Source organism: Rhamphochromis sp. 'chilingali', assembly GCF_963969265.1.
Source record: "Rhamphochromis sp. 'chilingali' genome assembly, chromosome: 2".
NCBI lineage: Eukaryota > Metazoa > Chordata > Actinopteri > Cichliformes > Cichlidae > Rhamphochromis > Rhamphochromis sp. 'chilingali'.
The window spans coordinates 35,298,082-35,317,584 of NC_137930.1; the positions used below are offsets into that span (position 1 = coordinate 35,298,082).

Genomic DNA, 19,503 nt, shown 5'->3' on the forward strand with positions numbered 1-19,503 from the left:
TTAGATTATTTTCTGAGGAGTAAAGTTCCAGCTGAGCAGGAAAAGCCATTAAGATAGAGTCAAATATCAAAGAGGTGTCAACCTTACTACAACAATTGCAAAAAATAATTAAAAGAACTAAACTTAAACTAGAGGTGGCCAGAGTGATCCAAATATCGATAGTATCGATACCAACACTAGTATTGGTATCAAATTGATACTAGGAAGTTCAGTATGCAGCCTGCTGAACTGTGTTAATTATATCTTTGGACCAAATAAACCTCAAACATGCGCTATGAAAATTGTGTTGTTTAGAGACCGTAAGGTTTACATTCCAGGTCTCCAAAATCCCAGTTTCAAAACACATGAAAAGCTGAAAGGTGTGTTTTGTTGTGTTAACTAATTATTGTGGACAGTAACAATCACAGTGATATAGTGGTGATTAAATTGTGTTCAGAATTTGCAAATTGAGAATTCATCTCATAAGTCATAGCACACTATACTCGCCCAATTAGCTGCCTGAATAACCTTGGCAACACTGGCCCTGTATTTTCTTGGTATTGGATCGATACCAAAATTTGTAGTGTGGCACAGCACCACTGTGAATGAGGGAAAGTATGAATATTGAATGTTTTTGTTGAAATGTCCAGGCAAGTATATACATGTTAAATGACAAGATATACGTGTTCAAGGAGCGTCAATTAACACACAACTTCAGGTCTTTTGATTTCTATATGATAATTCTTCATAATTAAACAATAAGAAGAAGTAGTCTGATGTCCTGTAACCATTTTGAAATACAATAGCACATTAAGTATCGGTTTCGGGTCAGTATCGTCGATACCACCCTGATTTTTACTTGGTATCGGATTGGACAGGAAATCAGTGGTATCGCACATCGCTAACTTAAACATTAATGAATCATTCATTTATCATTTTCAAAAGCAGTGATGAAGAGCCTGAATTGTCTTGAAGAAAATACAGTATGTGTGTAGCTTTTCAAAAACAAAACAAAGTGTTGGACATTTTATTCATTTTAACATTAAATTTCATTCATAGCTTTTCTTGGACCCTGTCCACGATGCTTGATGAGTATATCTATAAAATATCTATAATAAGCATAAAGTAAACACTATATCTGCTTATCTACTACTTCAATGTGGGAGAAGAGGTTTTTTCCATATAGCCTCACATTTTCAGTTTTTGAACTCCCTTAACATGAAAATATTCATTATTTTACACATATAAGGAACCTTTTTACTCCATTTTCATCAACACAAGGCCCTCTTGCAGAAGGGCTGGCCCACCCTTTGCTATACACAGAGACGATTTTAAGGAATTTTGACCCCAAGATGGAGCTTCAAACCATATTTGAGCCTTACTTGGCTGAGTTTAGGGGAAAAATACTGCTTTTTTAGGTTCTTGGTTCCCTCGGACAACTTTAATCACGTTGACTTTAACTCAAGTGCTTAAGACATCCATGGGTGCTATAGGAGCACCTATAGGAGGTGCTTGGAAACCCACTGTTTTTGTGTGCACCATTGAACTTTCTATTTTCTTCCATGACTTTTATTTTTTGGATTTTAATCCTTAGTTAGGTGGAACTGAAAACTATCCACTTCTACTGAAAATTAAAAAGATAAGGTGACAGGTGACAGATGTAGGCTGGATGGTTAATCAAAATGTAATGTTAAAAAAGTATAACTGTTCGTGTCCCATACTATACTAGCAGCATGTCTCCTGGGAATCTTTTTAATGCCTGGAAAGAATTTTGTGACGTTTTATACAAACACTCATTTTACCAAGTGAATAAAATTTTGCTGATTCCCTGTTGTGACCAGAATCCAACAAGCAAAACACGGACAAAGAGTATGTTTACTTTACTTAAAACAGGAACAATTTACCCTTCCAAGAGTGTCCCTGTAAATACACATTAGTAATGCACATGAGATACAAAGTGAAAAGCAAAAACAACCAAAAATTATAAACTTAAAAGCTAAGGAGAATTTAAAAAACCTGAAAAAGTTGTAGTTTGGGGCCACAAACAGGAGCAGCAACATTCAGGTGTAACATCTGCAGACTGAAGTGACTTTACCAGCTCACCTGAAAGACCTTAAATCAGTTTAGTAACACCAGCACCTTAAAACTGGCACAGTTTGAGCAGCCTCAAGAACAGTCCCAAACTTATTCCTTCTAAACATGCTTGCTCTGTAATATGTGACACGGCAGGCAGGGGGCGACCTAACTCCGCTTTTTAATGGGCTGTTTCTTCATACACTGCAAAAAATACCAAATATTTTAACAGGCGATTTGACGTGTTTGGATTTGTCATCTGTGAACACTTCACGTGTATAAGCGTGACTCAGGGCACCTTCTTCTTCTTCCTGATGCAGTTCGTTTTACTTCATCTTTCCAAGCACATAAGTGACAGTCAGAGTCTGCCGTGTTTCATTTAAGTGGGCACAATGAGGTTTTTTAGATTTCAAATGTATTATAAACTGTATCGGAATTATCTTAAATCAGTGAAACATTAAAAATGACCTGAATAAAGGAAATAAACAGGTCACGCTGATTTATTGACACTGTAGGGCGCACTTCTTGCAGTGTGTGACGTGTGGGGGCCGAGCAGAGGGCTGCTCTGATTTAACTTGGAGTCATCTGGATGTGTGTTATCACTCTCCGAGAGACTGTCAGTGTAAGGATTGCGCAGCGCTGGAAAAGTCACTTTGGAAGTACCACGAGTTCACTAGCGGTGGATTTTTACGCATCGGAGACGCATGGCACAACCGGACTGCCATGACAAGATGACGCATTTACCGACTCTGTGGCACTTGTGATTGAGAGCGAGAGCGAGAGAGAGAGAGAGAAGGAGAGAGAGTGAGGCAGACGGTTTGGTGTCAGGTTGCCACATCCGGCCGTGTCTTCTCTCCAAACAGTGCGCTCTCCGTTGCCGTGCGCTTTCTCTTTGAGACGAGAAATGGGATGCAGAGGCGCGCTGGGATGCTGCGTGCTCGCTGCACTGTCTTGCTGCCTCCTCCCCGGCTGCAGAGGCAACATAACCGTGGCCGTGATGCTCCCGGACAACCACCAGAAGTACCCGTGGGCTCTTCCGCGCGTCTTCCCGGCACTCCTCATGGCGCACGAGGACCTGCACGTCAAACACAAGCTTCTGCTTGACCGCTCCATCAACATCCTGAACTACAGCACGGAGGACCCCGCCGCGGGGTCGTGCGCCGAGAGCCGGGCGCAAGTAGTGGCCGTGGACGCCAAGCTATACATCCGCCCGGACGCCTTCTTCGGACCCGGGTGCGTGTACCCGCTTGCCTCCGTGGGGCGATTCGCATCCCACTGGAAAATCCCGCTAATCACCGCTGGTGGACCCGCGTACGGCTTCGACAAGCGGGAGGAGTACCGGACCATTGTGCGCAGCGGACCGTCCACCACAAAGCTGGGGGACTTCGCCAACGTCCTGCACACGCACTTTAACTGGACGTCCCGGGCAGTGGTGATATTCTACGACCGGCGGCAGGACGACCGGCCGCACTACTTCCTCTCTGAGGGGATTTACCTGAACCTGAAGGAGCAGATGAACATTACAGTGGGGGCCCACCCGTACCAGGAGGACTACAAGTACCACAAGGATGTCATTACTTTTATCAAGGAGAGCGGGAGAAGTAAGTTCATGCTGAGGGAGGTGTGATTAAAAGTTTGAAATCTGGGAAGTTAAAAAATGGGTATCTTACAAACCAACAGAAACAGCAGCTCTAAAAGAGTATGATTAAAAAAAACCCAAAAGATTTATTTGTGTGTGTGTGTGTGTGTGTGTGTGTGTGTGTGTGTGTGTGTGTGTGTATCTTTTTTTCTGTGCATTTTTATCTTGAAGTAAAGCAGATCTCCAGCTGGATATTATAAAGATAATGTCAGTGGATGGAAAGCGAAATTTCCATCATACTGGATGATCTGCATGGGAAACAATTTGGTTAAGTTGCCTGCATGCAGATTTATTTCCCAATTGTTTGAGGGAGGGGGAAAAAATCTATATTCGAAATGATTTAAGTGCATCAGACTGTTGTGGAAATACCTAGATGTCCACAATAGGCATTTTGCTTTTTCTCCCAGAATGAGGTCACAGTGAAGTTTTTTCCTAAGAAGATACAAACAGAAGTGGACTGGAATAGGTGCAGGGAAAGCCTGTTTACTCGGGAGTTATTACACAGGAATGTTTAGGCTGTGGGCAGTCTGCTGCTTTGGGTTTATTGCCTGGTAGAGGACCACCACCTGTGTTTTTTAAAGACACAGAGAGAGAGGGAAGTTGTGAGTAAACGTGTGTCCTTGCAGCCAAACAGTGCTGCTTGCTTTGTAATGAGAATATAAAGGAGGCTTACAATCAATTCAGCCTGGTCAATATTTGCTGTGCAGCCAGGTAAGTTAGGTTTATATCAATTATTTAAAAATCATGTGGAGATAAAGTTTCCAAAGAGAAAAAAAAAAAGCAAAGCTGTTTGAGGGTTTTGCACAGGGACCTGAAAACAGAGACTCCCAGTTCATGCAGTTCAAAATACTACATTACTGTGCAAAAGTCTAAAGCCACCCCCCCATTTGTTCACATTTAGCTGGGAAAATATGAAATTGGTGCACAAATTTATTGAAGCTTGTGCAAACTTACATATAAATACAGTATATAAATCAAAAAAGAGTTTGTATGAGTCTAACAAGCTTGAAAAATCAATATTTGGTGTGACCACATTTGTTCTTCAGCACAGCCTGAACTCTCTTAGGAAAGTTTTCTTCTAATTTCTTTAAGCAGTCTTGTTCTCCACGGCTTCACGAAGACAGTCAGAGCTCTTGGCTGCCTTTTGCTCCATTCTCCATCAAGATAATCTCACACTGCTTCAGTAATTTTGAGATCTGGGCTCTTGGTGAGGCCGATCCATGACTGATAGTGTTCCCTTGTGTGATTTTCTATCCAGTTATGCTTTTACTGCATTGAGAATCTGGCTGGCATCATTTCCATCCTGAAGAGAGCACGTTCCTGTGTTCATCCCGCCATCGAGCTTATCACAATCTCTAACATCCCTCAAACCACGATAGAGCCCCCACCGTGTTTTACAGATGGCTGTAGACTGTTGTACCTGTCTCCTGACCTCTTCCAAACATTTACCTGAACCAGAAATTTCACATTTGGGTACATCACTTCCTCATACCTGTTGCCACTTTTCACTTCAGTTCTTGTGTAATTTGATGTCCCTCAGTCTTTTCCCACCCTTATAAATGGCTTCTTGACAGCCAGCTGTCCCGAGATCCGTCCCTTAAGTTCTGTGTCCGGTCTTTGTTCTATTGCTATCTCATCTGTTTTAGATAGTGTTTCAGACTTGTCCTCAAAGCTTTTAAGGTCACACAGCATGCTGAGTATGCATATAGAAGTTCTTCAGGAATCAACTTGTTGGGCTCAAAATACTATGTTATGTCTCTTGAACTGTGTTATTATTCACATTTTTATTGCTTAAACTAAAGAAATGAGAACATTATGTGTTTTTTCAACAGGTTTCTGGTAATAAAGTACCCAACGAAGATTATACTTCTTTGCTAAGTTGTCTGTTGTGTGTAGACACAACACTGTTTCATCCCTTTAGTTAGGTACCTTTTTTAGTCCTGGAATGATTCGTAGGTCATGTTAAGTGGTTCACCAAATAATAACTTTTTTCTTTTTTCAAAATGGTCAGGTGAAGGACTGGATGGAAAATTAGTGAAAAAGCAGCCAAATGAAAACTTTGAAAACCTCTATCACACCTGGAGAACTGGTGCTCAAGATCGGGTTAAAAAAAACTGACAGAAAAGTCTGGCTATATGACTCGAGTCTTTTGCGCAGCACCTTATATAAAATATAAATGAACAACTGAAACTGTTTGCTAAAAGTCCAAACAAAACTGTAATCTAAATTTACTGGATTAATAGTTGAAATGAAGTAAACAGTAAAAACTGAAACTTCTAGCTAAGCTGATGATATGAAGAGCTGTTAAAACTACAAACCGTACATAAATGGTTGAAATAATAAGCTTACAAGTAGCAGCAGTATAGTAATAGTTGCTAGTAGTACTGGAATGGACCCCCCGCGACCCTGAAAAGGATAAGCGGAAGCGAATGGATGGATGGATGGATAGTACAGGAATGGTAAGTTGAAAGTCGTGCAGATACAGGTTTAAATGAGTTTGCTGAAAATGAAAAATGTTGAAGAGAGACGTATTTTGGAGTCCAGGGCTGTGGGTGTAGAGGAGATGGAAAAGGTTGGGGTCCACTCCACGTTTGATTAAATTATGGGGCATTATGAAACATGAAAGCACAGTTTTCCCCCAGTGGAAACAAACAGAAACAAACTGCAGCCAGTAGAAGAGCTGGAACAAGACGATACCAACAATGCCACGGTGTCAGCAGACCATTAGATAGCCTTAAAGCTTCAACCTTGAAATATTTTGTCCCACTGAAAAAAACCCCATTCATCTAGACGTCAGCAAATCATAATACCGCTATTTCTTTAAAGGTAGCAGAAGGAGGCCTTTAAATCTCTCACCACTCTTCTGTCCTTTACAAACTGGAAATATCATGAGTCCGATTTGATGATTACTGCTCTTGTGAAAATGCATTTGTGTGGTTGAATCTTCTGAGTCTTCTGAATGGTAAGGTTATCATTGGATCAGTTAACACTTTGTTCTTCACTTTAGATAAGATATTAGATCCTAATATCTTATCTAAATATTAAATCATATTAGAATTTCCAACTCTTATTTTTAAGACCCTCAACCCAGTTCTTCATCTGTACAGTCTCATTTGTATTGATACACGTCCGTGTACAAGAAATAAGTATTTTACACTTTTTAAGGGATGAAAGAATGCAAAGTTTGGAGGTTGGAGGGGTTTGGTGGTGGATGTAATCATTTCAATCATATAATAAAATTTTTGCTTGATGCATAAAGTTAAAAGATTAAAACTAATAAAACAAGTTTAGTTTTAAAAAGGGACTTTTCCATTTGATTACATTCTGTATGATGGATTATGTAGAAAAAGTAGAATTGGGCTGAAAGATCTATCGCTTTATCACCTATTCAGGTTGTAAATCGTGTTTTTAAAAAGTAACTAAGTAATTAATTACTTTTGAAAATAAGTAATCAGTAAAGTAAGGGGATTATGTTTTTGGGGAAGTAATCAGTAATTAGTTACTGATTACTTTTTTCAAGTAACTTGACCAACACTGGTCACGACGGCATTAAGACGGAGTCAGTGTGCTAATGACAATTATGTGTTTGTGACAATATGGAAATTAACTGTAATAAATTGGCAAAAAAATCACAAATCTTTTGCAGAAATTCACATTAAACAGAATTTTACATAATTATTTGGAAAATGACATAGGTACTTGACAACATCTCTTTTATCTACCATATAAGAAACACAAATTTACTGCAGAGTGTTGGAAATCTGTCTGTTTATAACTTAGATGTCAGTTATTTCCAGATTTGTGCCAAAGTGTCTGAAAATGATTGTGGTCAGACTGAGTCTGTTTACAGACATGTTGTCCCCTCCATGAGGTAACCTGTGCATTTGCTTTGAAATTGGTAGCCCAGGATGATTGAGGGTGTTGCACTCTTAACCTCTGGGTGACCAGTTAGTTGCTGCAACTACTTGCAGTTGGTTGCTGAAAGCAAACATTTCCATTCCATCACAGAGCAACCAATGATTGCTCTGTTGTCAAGCTCTTACTGTGACGTGACTGAGCCACTCGGTTTAAGCATTTCAGACTCTTTGATTGGCTTCAGGAAATCAAAGCTGCTTTGTAAAAAGTACAATTTGGTGTAAGGCATTAAAGACTCCCTGGTTTGCCTTAAGTAGTGCTGTTTGGTATGACTATTACTATTATTTGTATTTTTAATGCATAATGGGGCCTTTACTGTACATAGGCTTACAACGGCTCATTCTTCTCTCAAGTACACATAAATATAAAGCACTTAGATGTCCAGAATAATAAGGAAAAAACATACACAGAGTCGAAACAATAAAAAAAACCCCATAAAATAGAGCATATTGTCTGTTTCTGAATATATTTAAAAATCATAGCACACATGAAATTTAGACTGCAATACTGGTATGTCCAATATACCACCCGGTGCGAGGTGTAGACAAAGAAACCGACTTGGTTAGGTTTAGAATTTGTTTTGATGATTTGGTTAATGCTCATTTAAAAGCAGTTTTCTTGGCTGCCAGTCTCAAAATATGCCTCCTACATTGGTTAAAAAGTAATTTTCATTGTCAAGAAGAAAAACAAACTCATATCCAAGAATACAAACAAATATGTGACTTTTTCTTGACTGTTGCACAGTTTGTAATATGAAGGGTTTGACGTTGAGTGAAGTGCGTTCCATGCGGTCCTTATATTAGGTCTTCAGGAATGTATCCTCATAGTGCTAGTGTATATTTGCAAATTATTCATCTCTCTATAATCGCAGGAACATTTGGACAGAATCACTTTTGGATTAACTCAACAAGTCAGAGCAAAATCTGCTTCAAGCGGTAAATCCTTGATTATTATGGTTTCTGGCACGGGCAAACAAGCTTTAAACATCTTAATCTGTTGTTACAGTAACAGCGTCAACAAATAGTGGGATAAACACAGTGTAAAGGTAGTTCAAGCAGGGAAAGGAGGAGAAACGTGCTGGCAGCTGAAACCCCCACGCACACACCCCAAATAAATTGTGGAGCTGCCACAGTGAGCTGGAGGTCAGAGGAGCTAATGGTTTTGTCAGGGCTTGTTGTGGCTCAGCACTCATTTTTGTCCCGGCAGATATCCTCCGGGCTGTCAGCTTGGACTGCAGACTGGGTTCAAAAAGCAAAGGCTGAGACGAGAAAGAAAATGTAGGCTTTTAATGTGAAGCCTTATATCACTGGAGGTTTAATAGCTTACCAAGTTACTGCATGCTATTTGAAGCTACAAAAAAAACCCCCTTTCACCTGTTCCACTATGACATCCAATTTCCCCAAAATTCCTGATTTTAATATCCAAAAAATTTAGATGGGGGAAGTAATCCAAGAAGTGGTGGTATGTTTCTGTTAAGAAGGACATTTTATTCTTTGTTAGAGTATATTTTGCATCATTGAAATACAAGCACATAAAATACACTGCCTGGCCAAAAAAAACAAACAAGCCACCACCAAATCAAAGGTCACACACTCTAATATTTTGTTGGATCACCTTTAGCTTTGGTTATGGCACACATTATCTGTGGCATTGTTTTGATACGCTTCTGCAATGTCACAAGATTTATTTCCATCCAGTGTTGCATTAATTTTTCACCAAGAACTTACATTGATGATGGTAGAGTCTGACTGATGCGCAAGGCCTTCTCCAGCACATCCCAAAAATGATCAATGGGGTTGAGGTTTGGACTCTGTGGTGACCAATCCATGTGTGAAAAAGATGTCTCATGCTCCCAGAACCACTCTTTCACAATTTGAGCCCGATGAATTCTGGTATTGTCATCTTGGAATATACCCATGCCATCAGGGAAGAAAAAAACCCATTGATGGAATAACCTGGTTATTCAGTATAGTCAGGTGGTCAGCTGACCTCATTCTTGGAGCACATACTGGCTTGTACAGTAGGCACTAGGCATGATGGGTGCATCACTTCATCTTGCCTCTCTTCTTACCTTGATGTGTGTATCTGGTGATGTGCAGCTCCTGAGAAGGTTTGTCTATTTGGAAAAACAGGCTGAAGGTGCCAGTTTGTTGTGGAAGAGCTTAAAGAAATGCATGGATGAGTGGTGTCACAGTGGCTATGTCCATCTTTTGTACTGGTATATGGTCAAAGACTAGTTCAAGAAGCCGGAAACCAGGTTTTTATGCATTTAAGTTGATTAGTTAAGTATATAAATCTAAGTTCATGTATTTAAGTTTATAAGACAATGATGTCATGAGTGCCAGTGTTCAATATAGGTCAGGCTCAACAAAATATGACTGACCAGACTCCTACACAGACAAGTCACAGCCATCCCATTTTCAATCCCATTTCAGTTTATAGGTGTGTAACATCACCACCCAGTAGACTATAACTGACCACAAATCTTAGAGGAGGAAAATATTTTTAACTTTTGTAAAGGAAAATCTTTTGTTTGACTGTTGGCCATATTTTAAAAAACAAAACTGATTTAAGAGATTTCTTTTCCTTAAACCTGCAGATTAGTTGGAAATTAAATGAATTATGGAGGACCTCTTTTAGATGACTGATTAGCATAGAATAAAATACTTTGCTAGTTTGTTTTAGGATTAGGCTTTCTTTTTAGTGAAGGTTTGTTCTGTGGGGGAAACAGAGGAAACGGGAGAAGCCTTCACACTAAAATATGACATCAGCTTTGGATTTAAATTCAAGCAATCACTCAGTGAGTGCACATATGGATAAATGAGATTAGTATTTGGACTTATTTTAAGGTTACAGGAAACATATACAGTGCATAGTCAGCCCAGTCTAAATACTGCCATTTTGTTAAAGCTTCTGCTCCCCTTTGGTGTCTTCAAATTAAGCCCAAGGTAACTCTTGGTGTCTGTGGGAAATATAAGATGGGTCTTGAGAACGACACTGGTAAATAAGCTCTCAGCGTAACATTTAAACACACGGTGGAATGCCTGTTTTTGTTTTTCAATGTGCAGACTTGATGTTGTTGAGGAGCATATTTTAACCCAAACCACAATCTTTTCCATGGAGGTTTGAGTGCCAGTGGGTAAACACAATTATTTTTACAGAGAAGGAATCACAGTGAAAAGATGAGCCAGATATACAAGTTTCTCTTTACTAACCATCTACTCCACATACTTATAGGACCTTTTAAAATGTACCCAAAATGCACTTTTGAACATTTACTCCAGTAAATTAAAATTCTTCCTGTTAAAAGGGAGTTTTTCCTTCTCACTGTCGCCAAAGCGCTTGCTCATATGGGTTCACATGATTGTTGAGTTTTTCTCAGTATGTATTATTGTAGGGTCTACCCTATAATATAAAGTGCCTTGAGGTGACAGTTGTTGTGATTTTGTTGCTGTATAAATAAAACTGAATTGAATTGAATAGCTCTTTACATCAGGATAGCTGTCTTTTGGTTTGCGCAGATTGTCAGCATTATGACCTTTGAGAAGAACCATTAGCATAGTGGCTTGTTACTCTGTTTATCTGGGTATTGGTAAACTGAAAAACATTTAACTTCAGTGCACTGAGGCTTGTCAGTGCACATTTCCCACTCGTCTTGATGCTTTTTACTCTGTTAATGGCACACAAGAGGGAAATTTTCAGCAATCACATCAGGCCCTGATGTGGGTTTTTTTTCTTTTTCAAGTACATATGCAAGTGATTTTCAGCTCTGATCGAGGGATGAAAAGCGTGTCTCTTCACAATGAAGCTCAGGTAGTGCCTCGGTTTAATTACAGAAATCCTGTTTCCCGTGAAAACATCTTCAACCGTTGCAGGTTTGGTGAGCTGCATGTTGCTTTACAGTTTTCTGTGTAAAGAAAGGCTAGAGGCTGTGCTACAAGTCATTTATTTGACAAGAGCCTTTCATAAAGATCAGAAGATGAACAAACAAAGAGCTGGAGAGGGTAATCCCACCTTAAAAAGATTCATCTGCAAGACAAACATGGCACATGTTAGAAAATCCTGCATAATCCAGGCAACAAAAACACTGAGTGCAATTCTTGGCTTTCTTTCTGTTCATGCATTTGCATGTGATTACCTATGAAGCAACCAAAACAGTGAAATAGCCCTGAAACAGACTGAAACAAAACATAGTGTGATTTAGAATCTAAGTCAATAAAGTCATATGTTATAATTTCTCTTATTTTGTTGCAAGAGGTATAAAAATGCAAGAGGTTTCTATAACTGACATCTACATAGTGGTGGATCTTTCATATTTTAACTTTTTAAACTCCTTTTTAGAGACATATACACACTACAGAGCTACGATAAACCTGCAGTAAAATATAAGAATTTAAAATAAATAAAAATATAATAGTATGCACAGCAGTCTTGTGCTGTCTTTTATAAATCCCCGACATAAAATGGTTTGTTATGGATCCAGAAATAACAGCTGTATGACATTACACCTTTCAGTGAGCAAAGAAAACAACAGAACATCATCTCAAATTACGACTCACTGAAGTCTTAATCAGCAACCCGTTGCCTGTTTATGAAATACACCTAAACTAATGCAGTCAAATTACAACACACAATAATTGTCGGGGTTTCAGTTTGTGGTGCTGTTGAACAGTTTTCAGCCTTATCTGTTATTTTGTATTATTTAGATTGAAACATAAACCAAACATTACAGGTTTCATAATTTAGGTAGGAAAACCGGATACGGTAATTTAATGAGATAAAATGGATCGCAGGACAACTGTAATAAGGGTAGAAAAAAATGGGGGATGTTTTTTGGTGAAGATGAAGTCAGCACTCAACTAACAAAACACTGGTTGATAACAAGCTGCACATGCTAAGCTGGAGTCCACTTCCCCATCGACTCCCAGACATCGGCTTCTGCGGTTGGGTCTGAAATTCATGCCTTACACCGTGGTTATGTCAGAATTATACCTAAAAACAGAAAATCACTTATTATTGATCTTCGAGCAATATAGTTTTAAAAATAACATAAAGACGTAGTTGTTAAATGTGATGTTACTCGTGCAGCAGGTGGAGCCGCTCTGCTGGACAAACTATGCATTTACACAATTTTGCTTATATTCGCCTTGCAGAAGTGATTTGGTCAAATGAAGATCACAAAATAAAATACTAAAGAAAAATTTAATGCATTTTATTCTGATTTAAGTTTCACATAGTTTATAGTTTTCACAACTTTATTAAGCAGATTGCATTCCCAAATTTGACCATAAAAAGACTTAAATTAAGGACATTTTCCCTGTATTTTAATTTTTTTCTAGTTAGTTTGTTCAGTTATTTTTCTTTGCTAAACCTTACTTTTTAAAAATTGTATTTCAGTTAACTAAAATGTTTCCCCAAATGTAGTTGTAGTTTCTATTTTAGTTAGTAACATTCACCTCCTGACTTATAAATTAACACAATCATTATTGTAGCATTTAAAGATATATATAGAATGGAGATGTTGGTTCCCTTTTTTAAAGCTCTTTTAAAGCACTTTTTTAAAGTGAAATTTAAAACAACGTATATTAACATTGGGTAGCAGACACAGCAGCTGCTCTCATTAAAGCACTAATATGTCTAGTCTTTAAGGATCCATCACATCATGTTTTAATAACGAAGAGTAGAAAAAGACTAAATGATGAAATATCCCATGTTTTTGTATAATATTACATTTGTCGTTTCCTGTGAAAACTTTGCTATGTGATGTGAATTTTATGAGTCACATGGACACTACAGCATAAGTATATTTAATAGCTAATTCTGAAAGTTACCAAAATTAATTATAGTCATACAAATCATTACATAATGTATCATTAACAAGTGTTAACTGTGCTCTCAATAATTGTGGCATTATGCTCAGTTTCTGCATATTATTCTTAAGACTGAAACACCATAAACATCACATTTTCTGTGTTTTCCTAAAGAGACGTTTTTTGCTTTAAGCCTATTTTTAAAATGAGCATCATTATCTTGAAACAGCGTTGTTTGGAGAGTAAAGCGAATAGGAAGGAGTTCGTACGAACACCCGCCACAAATACATGCGTTACTGTATGTGTTATTTCAGTAAGAGAAAATACTGACAATTGTTTGTGTTTAGATCTGGGTCAGTGTCAAAATATGTGCATGAACAAAACAGAACGCAGCAGGATAGGTGGCGCATGCCAATTTGTAAAAACACAGAAGATCCTGACACAATAGCAAATGTTCTATTTTGCAATGCCTAGTAATGCTTCAAAAAAAGAAAACACAGAGCACTGAAAACACAACCTTTCTGTTAGAGGTAAAACTGAAACGCGATTATATAAATCATGAAGCCATCTTTAAAAAAACAAAACAGAATTTAAATCAAGATTTTGGTTTAAAAACAATCTTTAGAGTCACTTTTAGGTACTTTTCTATAACCCTCTGTAAACACAGTGACTTCTGCAACACAAGAGGACATTTTCCCTCTGGCTGTGTAACGTGTTTATTTTGGGATCGGTTCAGCAGACAACAGAGCTACCTGGCATGGTGACCCAAGCTGGAAGAGCTGAGGGTTGAGGTTGAAGCAGCAGCAGCAGCAACAGCTCTAAAACATGAGGAAATGCCTGTTAGTTGGGAGCCTACTAATGGAAAAAAAATGTAACTTTTTGGGGTTAAAAAAATGACTCAACAGCAGGAGGGTGTAGGTGGCAGGGTGAAGGTAGTAGGTAGAGACACTGCCAGAACCTGGAAAAAAAGTTTTCAAGTCTCTGATCAACTGAATAGTTTAAAGGTAAGCTTAGAGTGAGTACTGTCAGAACTGGACACATTAATTTGTGTTTTAGACATTTAATTATGTTTGTGTTCCTGGTGCAGTGTCTTATGCGTTTTATGTAATTCTGTTTTTGGTTAATGGTTTAATTTACAAACATTAAAAGTGTAGGTTTCATAAACTGCTTTTTTTTTTTTTTTTTTTTTTGCAATAATCAAATTTATGGCCAGAATATCTTTATCTAGATAAATAACTTCTTACTAATCTAAATCTTGTAAAATCCTTTTTTTCATCGATTCCCAGATGTTAAAGTTAATCGTCACACCTGGAGATTAGCTGCTCCAATCATTTTTATTAGAATTTAATGGATTTGGACCATTTTTAACTCAGTTGGTTCAGAGACCTGGAAATGTCTGAAAACATCAGGTTAAACCACAAAACCAAGGGAAATGTTCCCTTTGTTGAATCTTGATCTAAAACTTGGGACTGAATGGGTGAGTTGTAATTTTGTTTGCTTTTTCTTTTTTAAAACCATTTCTGATTCTAGTAAATATTTTGACAGTTTTATTTATGTAAAGCTCTCAGATTATAGTTTGTGTATTGCCAAATATACTTTTTTTTTTTTTTTAAATCTCCAGTACCCTTGAAATATTTATAATATTTAGTCCAGTATTCTTCTTTCTTCACTTGTTTCCACTGTTCGAGGTCCTCTGAAATAATATCCACCCCAATCTTTGTACAGCTTTTCTCTCCATCTTGGCTTGCTCGTGTATTTTTTTTCTTTCCTGCTACAGACCATTTTGTTGTAGCCTGACATTTATTAGAATCAGGCATTGCAAAAGTTGAAATAAACGCCAGCTGTCGAAGTGTATTACCCACTACTTAGACTGTGCTGTTCATTTCAATATGTGAAACCACAAGAAACTGTGGAAAATGTGTCACACTGCTCTGGTTTTAATAAAGATTATTGGTGTTGTCACAATGATAGCAAACAGAGATCAATTAGATTTCAAGGAACCGTATACATGTTTAATCAAAGCCACAGGAAATGTGCTGATATGAATGTCTAGCAGCATCTGAAAGCATGAACATTCAGTAAGTGTTAAAAAAAATGCAAGTAAAGTAAATGTCAGTGTGTTTCCCCTAATATTGCTGTGAGCTGATGTCCCACCCTAAAGTGGTGTTGAACAGTAGTTCTCCAGGCTTTCTGAAGGTCTTTCCAAGTCTGTCATTTGTCACTGGCTGTTTTTTTCACTCATTTTCCTATCCAGTCCTGACGAGTTTTAGAGGAACCTTTTTTTGTTTGTTTGTTAAGCCACTTAACACTGTTCATTCAAGCATAAAAAGCACCTAACTCAAGGGATGGTCCAGCGTTGTGTCTACATACTGTATAACAACTTACAAAGAATCCATTGTAAATTGTATATTTAGGCACTAACAGCCTGTACAAAATTTTCTTTAGGTGAATCTACTAAAAAAAAAGCCAAAGATAGGTTTTACAGACATAAGAAAAAAGCTGTTAGCTGAATACTTAGGGTATCTCAGAATGCCATCTAACATGTCCTTAAGAGATTTGAAAAAACTGGACCAGTGGAGGACACAAGATAAACCGTATCTGGAAGTCATGTGCTTACAACCCCCCCCCAAAAAAAAAAACAAAAAACAAAAAACAAAAAACAAAACAGGAAAAAACCAGCAAAGACCTGATACATGACCTGAGATGACTGGCTCTTTAGCTGATCCTTCTACTGTTCACTGAAACTTCATCTGAATAATCTCAGTGTAAAAGTTGCTGTTTCTTAAGAATGGGAAACAGGGAAAAAAAGGTTTAGGTGTACCAAGTCTAAAGAACTGGACTAGCATCAGTGGCAGTCCAGTGCCTTTAAACTGCATTTCCATTTATGTTTGCAGATTTCTCAGAAAGTGGTGCAATTATTTCACCATTTAAAATGTAAAGAAATGAGGGGTGGCCTTTGCTTGGTACCGTAGTTAAAGACAAAATCCGCCTTCTGCAATGCCGACAAAAAAGTTTAGCATGTTAGAACATTTATTTCCATAGTGCATAGAGCACAAGGTAAGTGAGAGATATGCTAACAGACAGTCTAAGTCAGGGGTGTCCAACTCCAGGCCTCAAGGGCCAGTGTCCTGCAGGTTTTAGATATCACCCTGGGTGATCACCTGGGATATCACACCTGAATCCAATGATTAGTTCATTACCAGGCCTCTGGAGAACTACAAGACATGTTGATGAGGTAATTTTGCCATTTAAATCAGCTGTGTTGGCTCAAGGACATGTCTAAAACCTGCAGGGCATCGGCCCTTGAGGTCTGGAGTTGGACACCCCTGATCTAAGTAATCTAAGTGGTGTTAAAAATGACATGATATGAGTGATCATTTATCTAACACCAGACCTGGATCTGCTAAAATATGATCTGAACCCAGCACAAGATGGACTTTTTTGGTATGTTTTTAAAAAAATTAAAAAGTGATTGGTTGATGCTTTTCTATTCACAGTCGTGTACATCTGTGGGCCCTTGGAGACGTTTATGACCATCATGGAACAGTTTCAGAATGATATCCAGGACCCAGAAAACTATGCTATCTTCTATCTGGATGTGTTTGCTGAGATCTTGGCAGATCGCAAACCGTGGCAGAAAGCTGACTGGGCTGATCCCATCAAGGTTTTTAAGGTAAAATGAACACATACCTTTTTATGCTTGGATTTATTAGATGCGGCAATCACTGTTTCACTTGCTTTGCTATTGGAAATCACACAAGACCGCCATTTGGCATGGGAAATGGTAATCTCGCTTAATTGAGTGGCATTACCATGTTTCAGTTACTGTGTCCATTGGGCTGAGTAAACTCAACATGGCTGTGGAAATTAAAAAGATGTGAAGCTTTTATGGTAATGACAGACATGTAGATGAAAGACTTGAATAAACTCTTACAAGCTGGTAAGATTGGTTCATCTTACAAAGTTGAACCAATTTGGTCTCTTCAGTCTCAGATGACACAAATTGTTACACTTTGACCACTTTAAAGAGGGAAATTCTTGACATTAATGAATCGGGGGATGTGTTTTTACAGGAGGCCTTTTAGCCCTATAAATGAGTGCACTGAGAAATAAGAAAGTAGTCACAAATGTGTCAGTTGACTAATTTATCCCCCTAAATGTCACACTGGCTCCCCCTAATTCTCTTAATGAAGCATTTTCAGTAGTTTTGAAGCAGAGTAGCCTTTGTAAAATAAATCTTGCATAATAAATGGTGGATTAAGACATAATGTACAGCATATATTTGCCTAAATTCCCAATAATAAGGTAAAACATTAACTTTGAATAGCTGGAAAATGTTTTTGTAGAAGATTTAATAATGAAAGGAAGTGCTTGTTTTGCAATGTTGAAACCATGAACTGATAAACACTCTGTGTCTCTATTTGTTCATCTGAATCTGAACTTCTTCTAACCTTCTGAGCTGTAAAGCCACATTTTTGGATCTGATATTTTTCATCATGAAAGGTGTTAATTTGTCTGCATGCCGTAACAGGTCTCATTATCGCAATATGCTTCCTTCACAGCAATAATTGCTTGTGGAAGTTTGTGGTAGGTCTCCAGTAACTGTTGTAACATGAAAACCAAGCTGTAGAATTTCCAGATAAGAGCAAAAAAAAGAACTTGTTTTTTTGCGAAAAACTTGTTTTGGTGACTAGTGTATCAACAGAATGAAAGGTCAGTAAAGGTAAATATTTGCACTGAAACGTCTGGGTCAAAATTTGATTGCTAGACTAAAGGTCTCTCTCAGCACTAGTGCCTGCAGAGCAGTTTGTATTGAACCAATTTTCGAAGTCATTAAAGAAGTAACAACACACTCTATCAGGCTGTATTTGTAATTGCGCGACGAATTATAAGACCAATAGTGTTTTTATGTTTTTTCGAAACACATATTCTACACTGGAGAGGGTTTTGTCTAAGCAGCTGCTTTATTTTAAGACCTGCTTTTCACTGAATAAAGTGTGAATTAGTCACCAGAGTGAGGGATGAGTTGCTGACAAAGGTGTGAGGAGAGTAGTTCAGTTATGTTGGAGTCTAGGTTGAAAATGGGTGGATGGATGAAAAACAGGCCTTTTAAATTTTTGTTAGTTGCTTAATACAAATAAATAACTATGTATAATAAGCATACATGTATTTCATTATATTTGATGTTTAAGTTGGTACCTTGTTTTAAAACAGCGATAACCGTTTCTTGAATATTTTGCAAGTCTTTGTGTTTTGTTGGAGGTTGTTGAAGTAGCTCCCTTCTTGTTTAGTTGTTGGCTGTAACGTATTCTGAATACTTTTGATTACTTAATATATTATCATGCTGTTTACAACTACATGAATGTGATTTATTACTATTACTGAAGGTCCGCGGCTCCAAACCATAGTAAAGGGACCTCAGACTGATACGGTGGGTTTGTGTCGGGCTCGTAGCTGAAAACTAGCTTTACTTTGTTGTCTGGGTCAACTTTGCTAGCGAGAGACAGAGAGACGATTTGAAAGGCTGCTCCAACGGAACTTATTGTTTCGGAGGAAAACACGAACACAGCATACAGTCGAGTCTTAATATCTTACTTACAACTGGGCTTGTCAGGCATTCTTCTTGGCTGCAGTGGTTATTATTATATTTACATGCTTCCAGCTTCCGTTTCTGCTCGATGACAGCTCGTACTTTTCCACTCTCCTTTTTCTCCCTCCTCCCGCTCACAGACACATAACGGGTATGGCAGTCCATTCTCCCTGCAGCACGGACTACACTGCCCATGATGCTACATTCTTTAGGGCTATGCCTGTAGCATTCTGCCTATTAGCTTAGCACAACAACAACAACAAAAAGGCGCTCTCTCACCCAGGAAACATACAGTCGCAGAGGGAGCGCGTGTCACCCTGTAACCATGGCAACCGTAAGGCTGCCGCCTGGAACAACAGAACATAACTGTCAAACAAAACCCAAACAGGCCTGACCCGCGACAATATGAAACAGGAAAATACCGCCGTGTAATCCATTTATTCCAACAAAGTAACTGTATTCTAAATACCACCTTTTTAAACGGTAACTGTAACGGA

At 38.2% G+C, this 19,503-nt stretch overlaps 1 protein-coding gene across 1 annotated transcript in view; it reads left to right on the plus strand.

Moving 5' to 3' along the window:
- Window positions 1–2,640: 2,640 nt before the first annotated feature.
- The window catches only part of npr2 (natriuretic peptide receptor 2), a 91,430-nt gene continuing 74,567 nt past the window's right edge, over window positions 2,641–19,503 (plus strand). Inside the window, exons 1-2 of the mRNA XM_080876170.1 lie at window positions 2,641–3,653; window positions 16,914–17,089. Of these exons, the coding sequence (XP_080732296.1) occupies window positions 2,957–3,653; window positions 16,914–17,089 (873 nt within the window). The 5' untranslated portion in view covers window positions 2,641–2,956. The remainder of the gene's footprint in view (window positions 3,654–16,913; window positions 17,090–19,503) is intronic.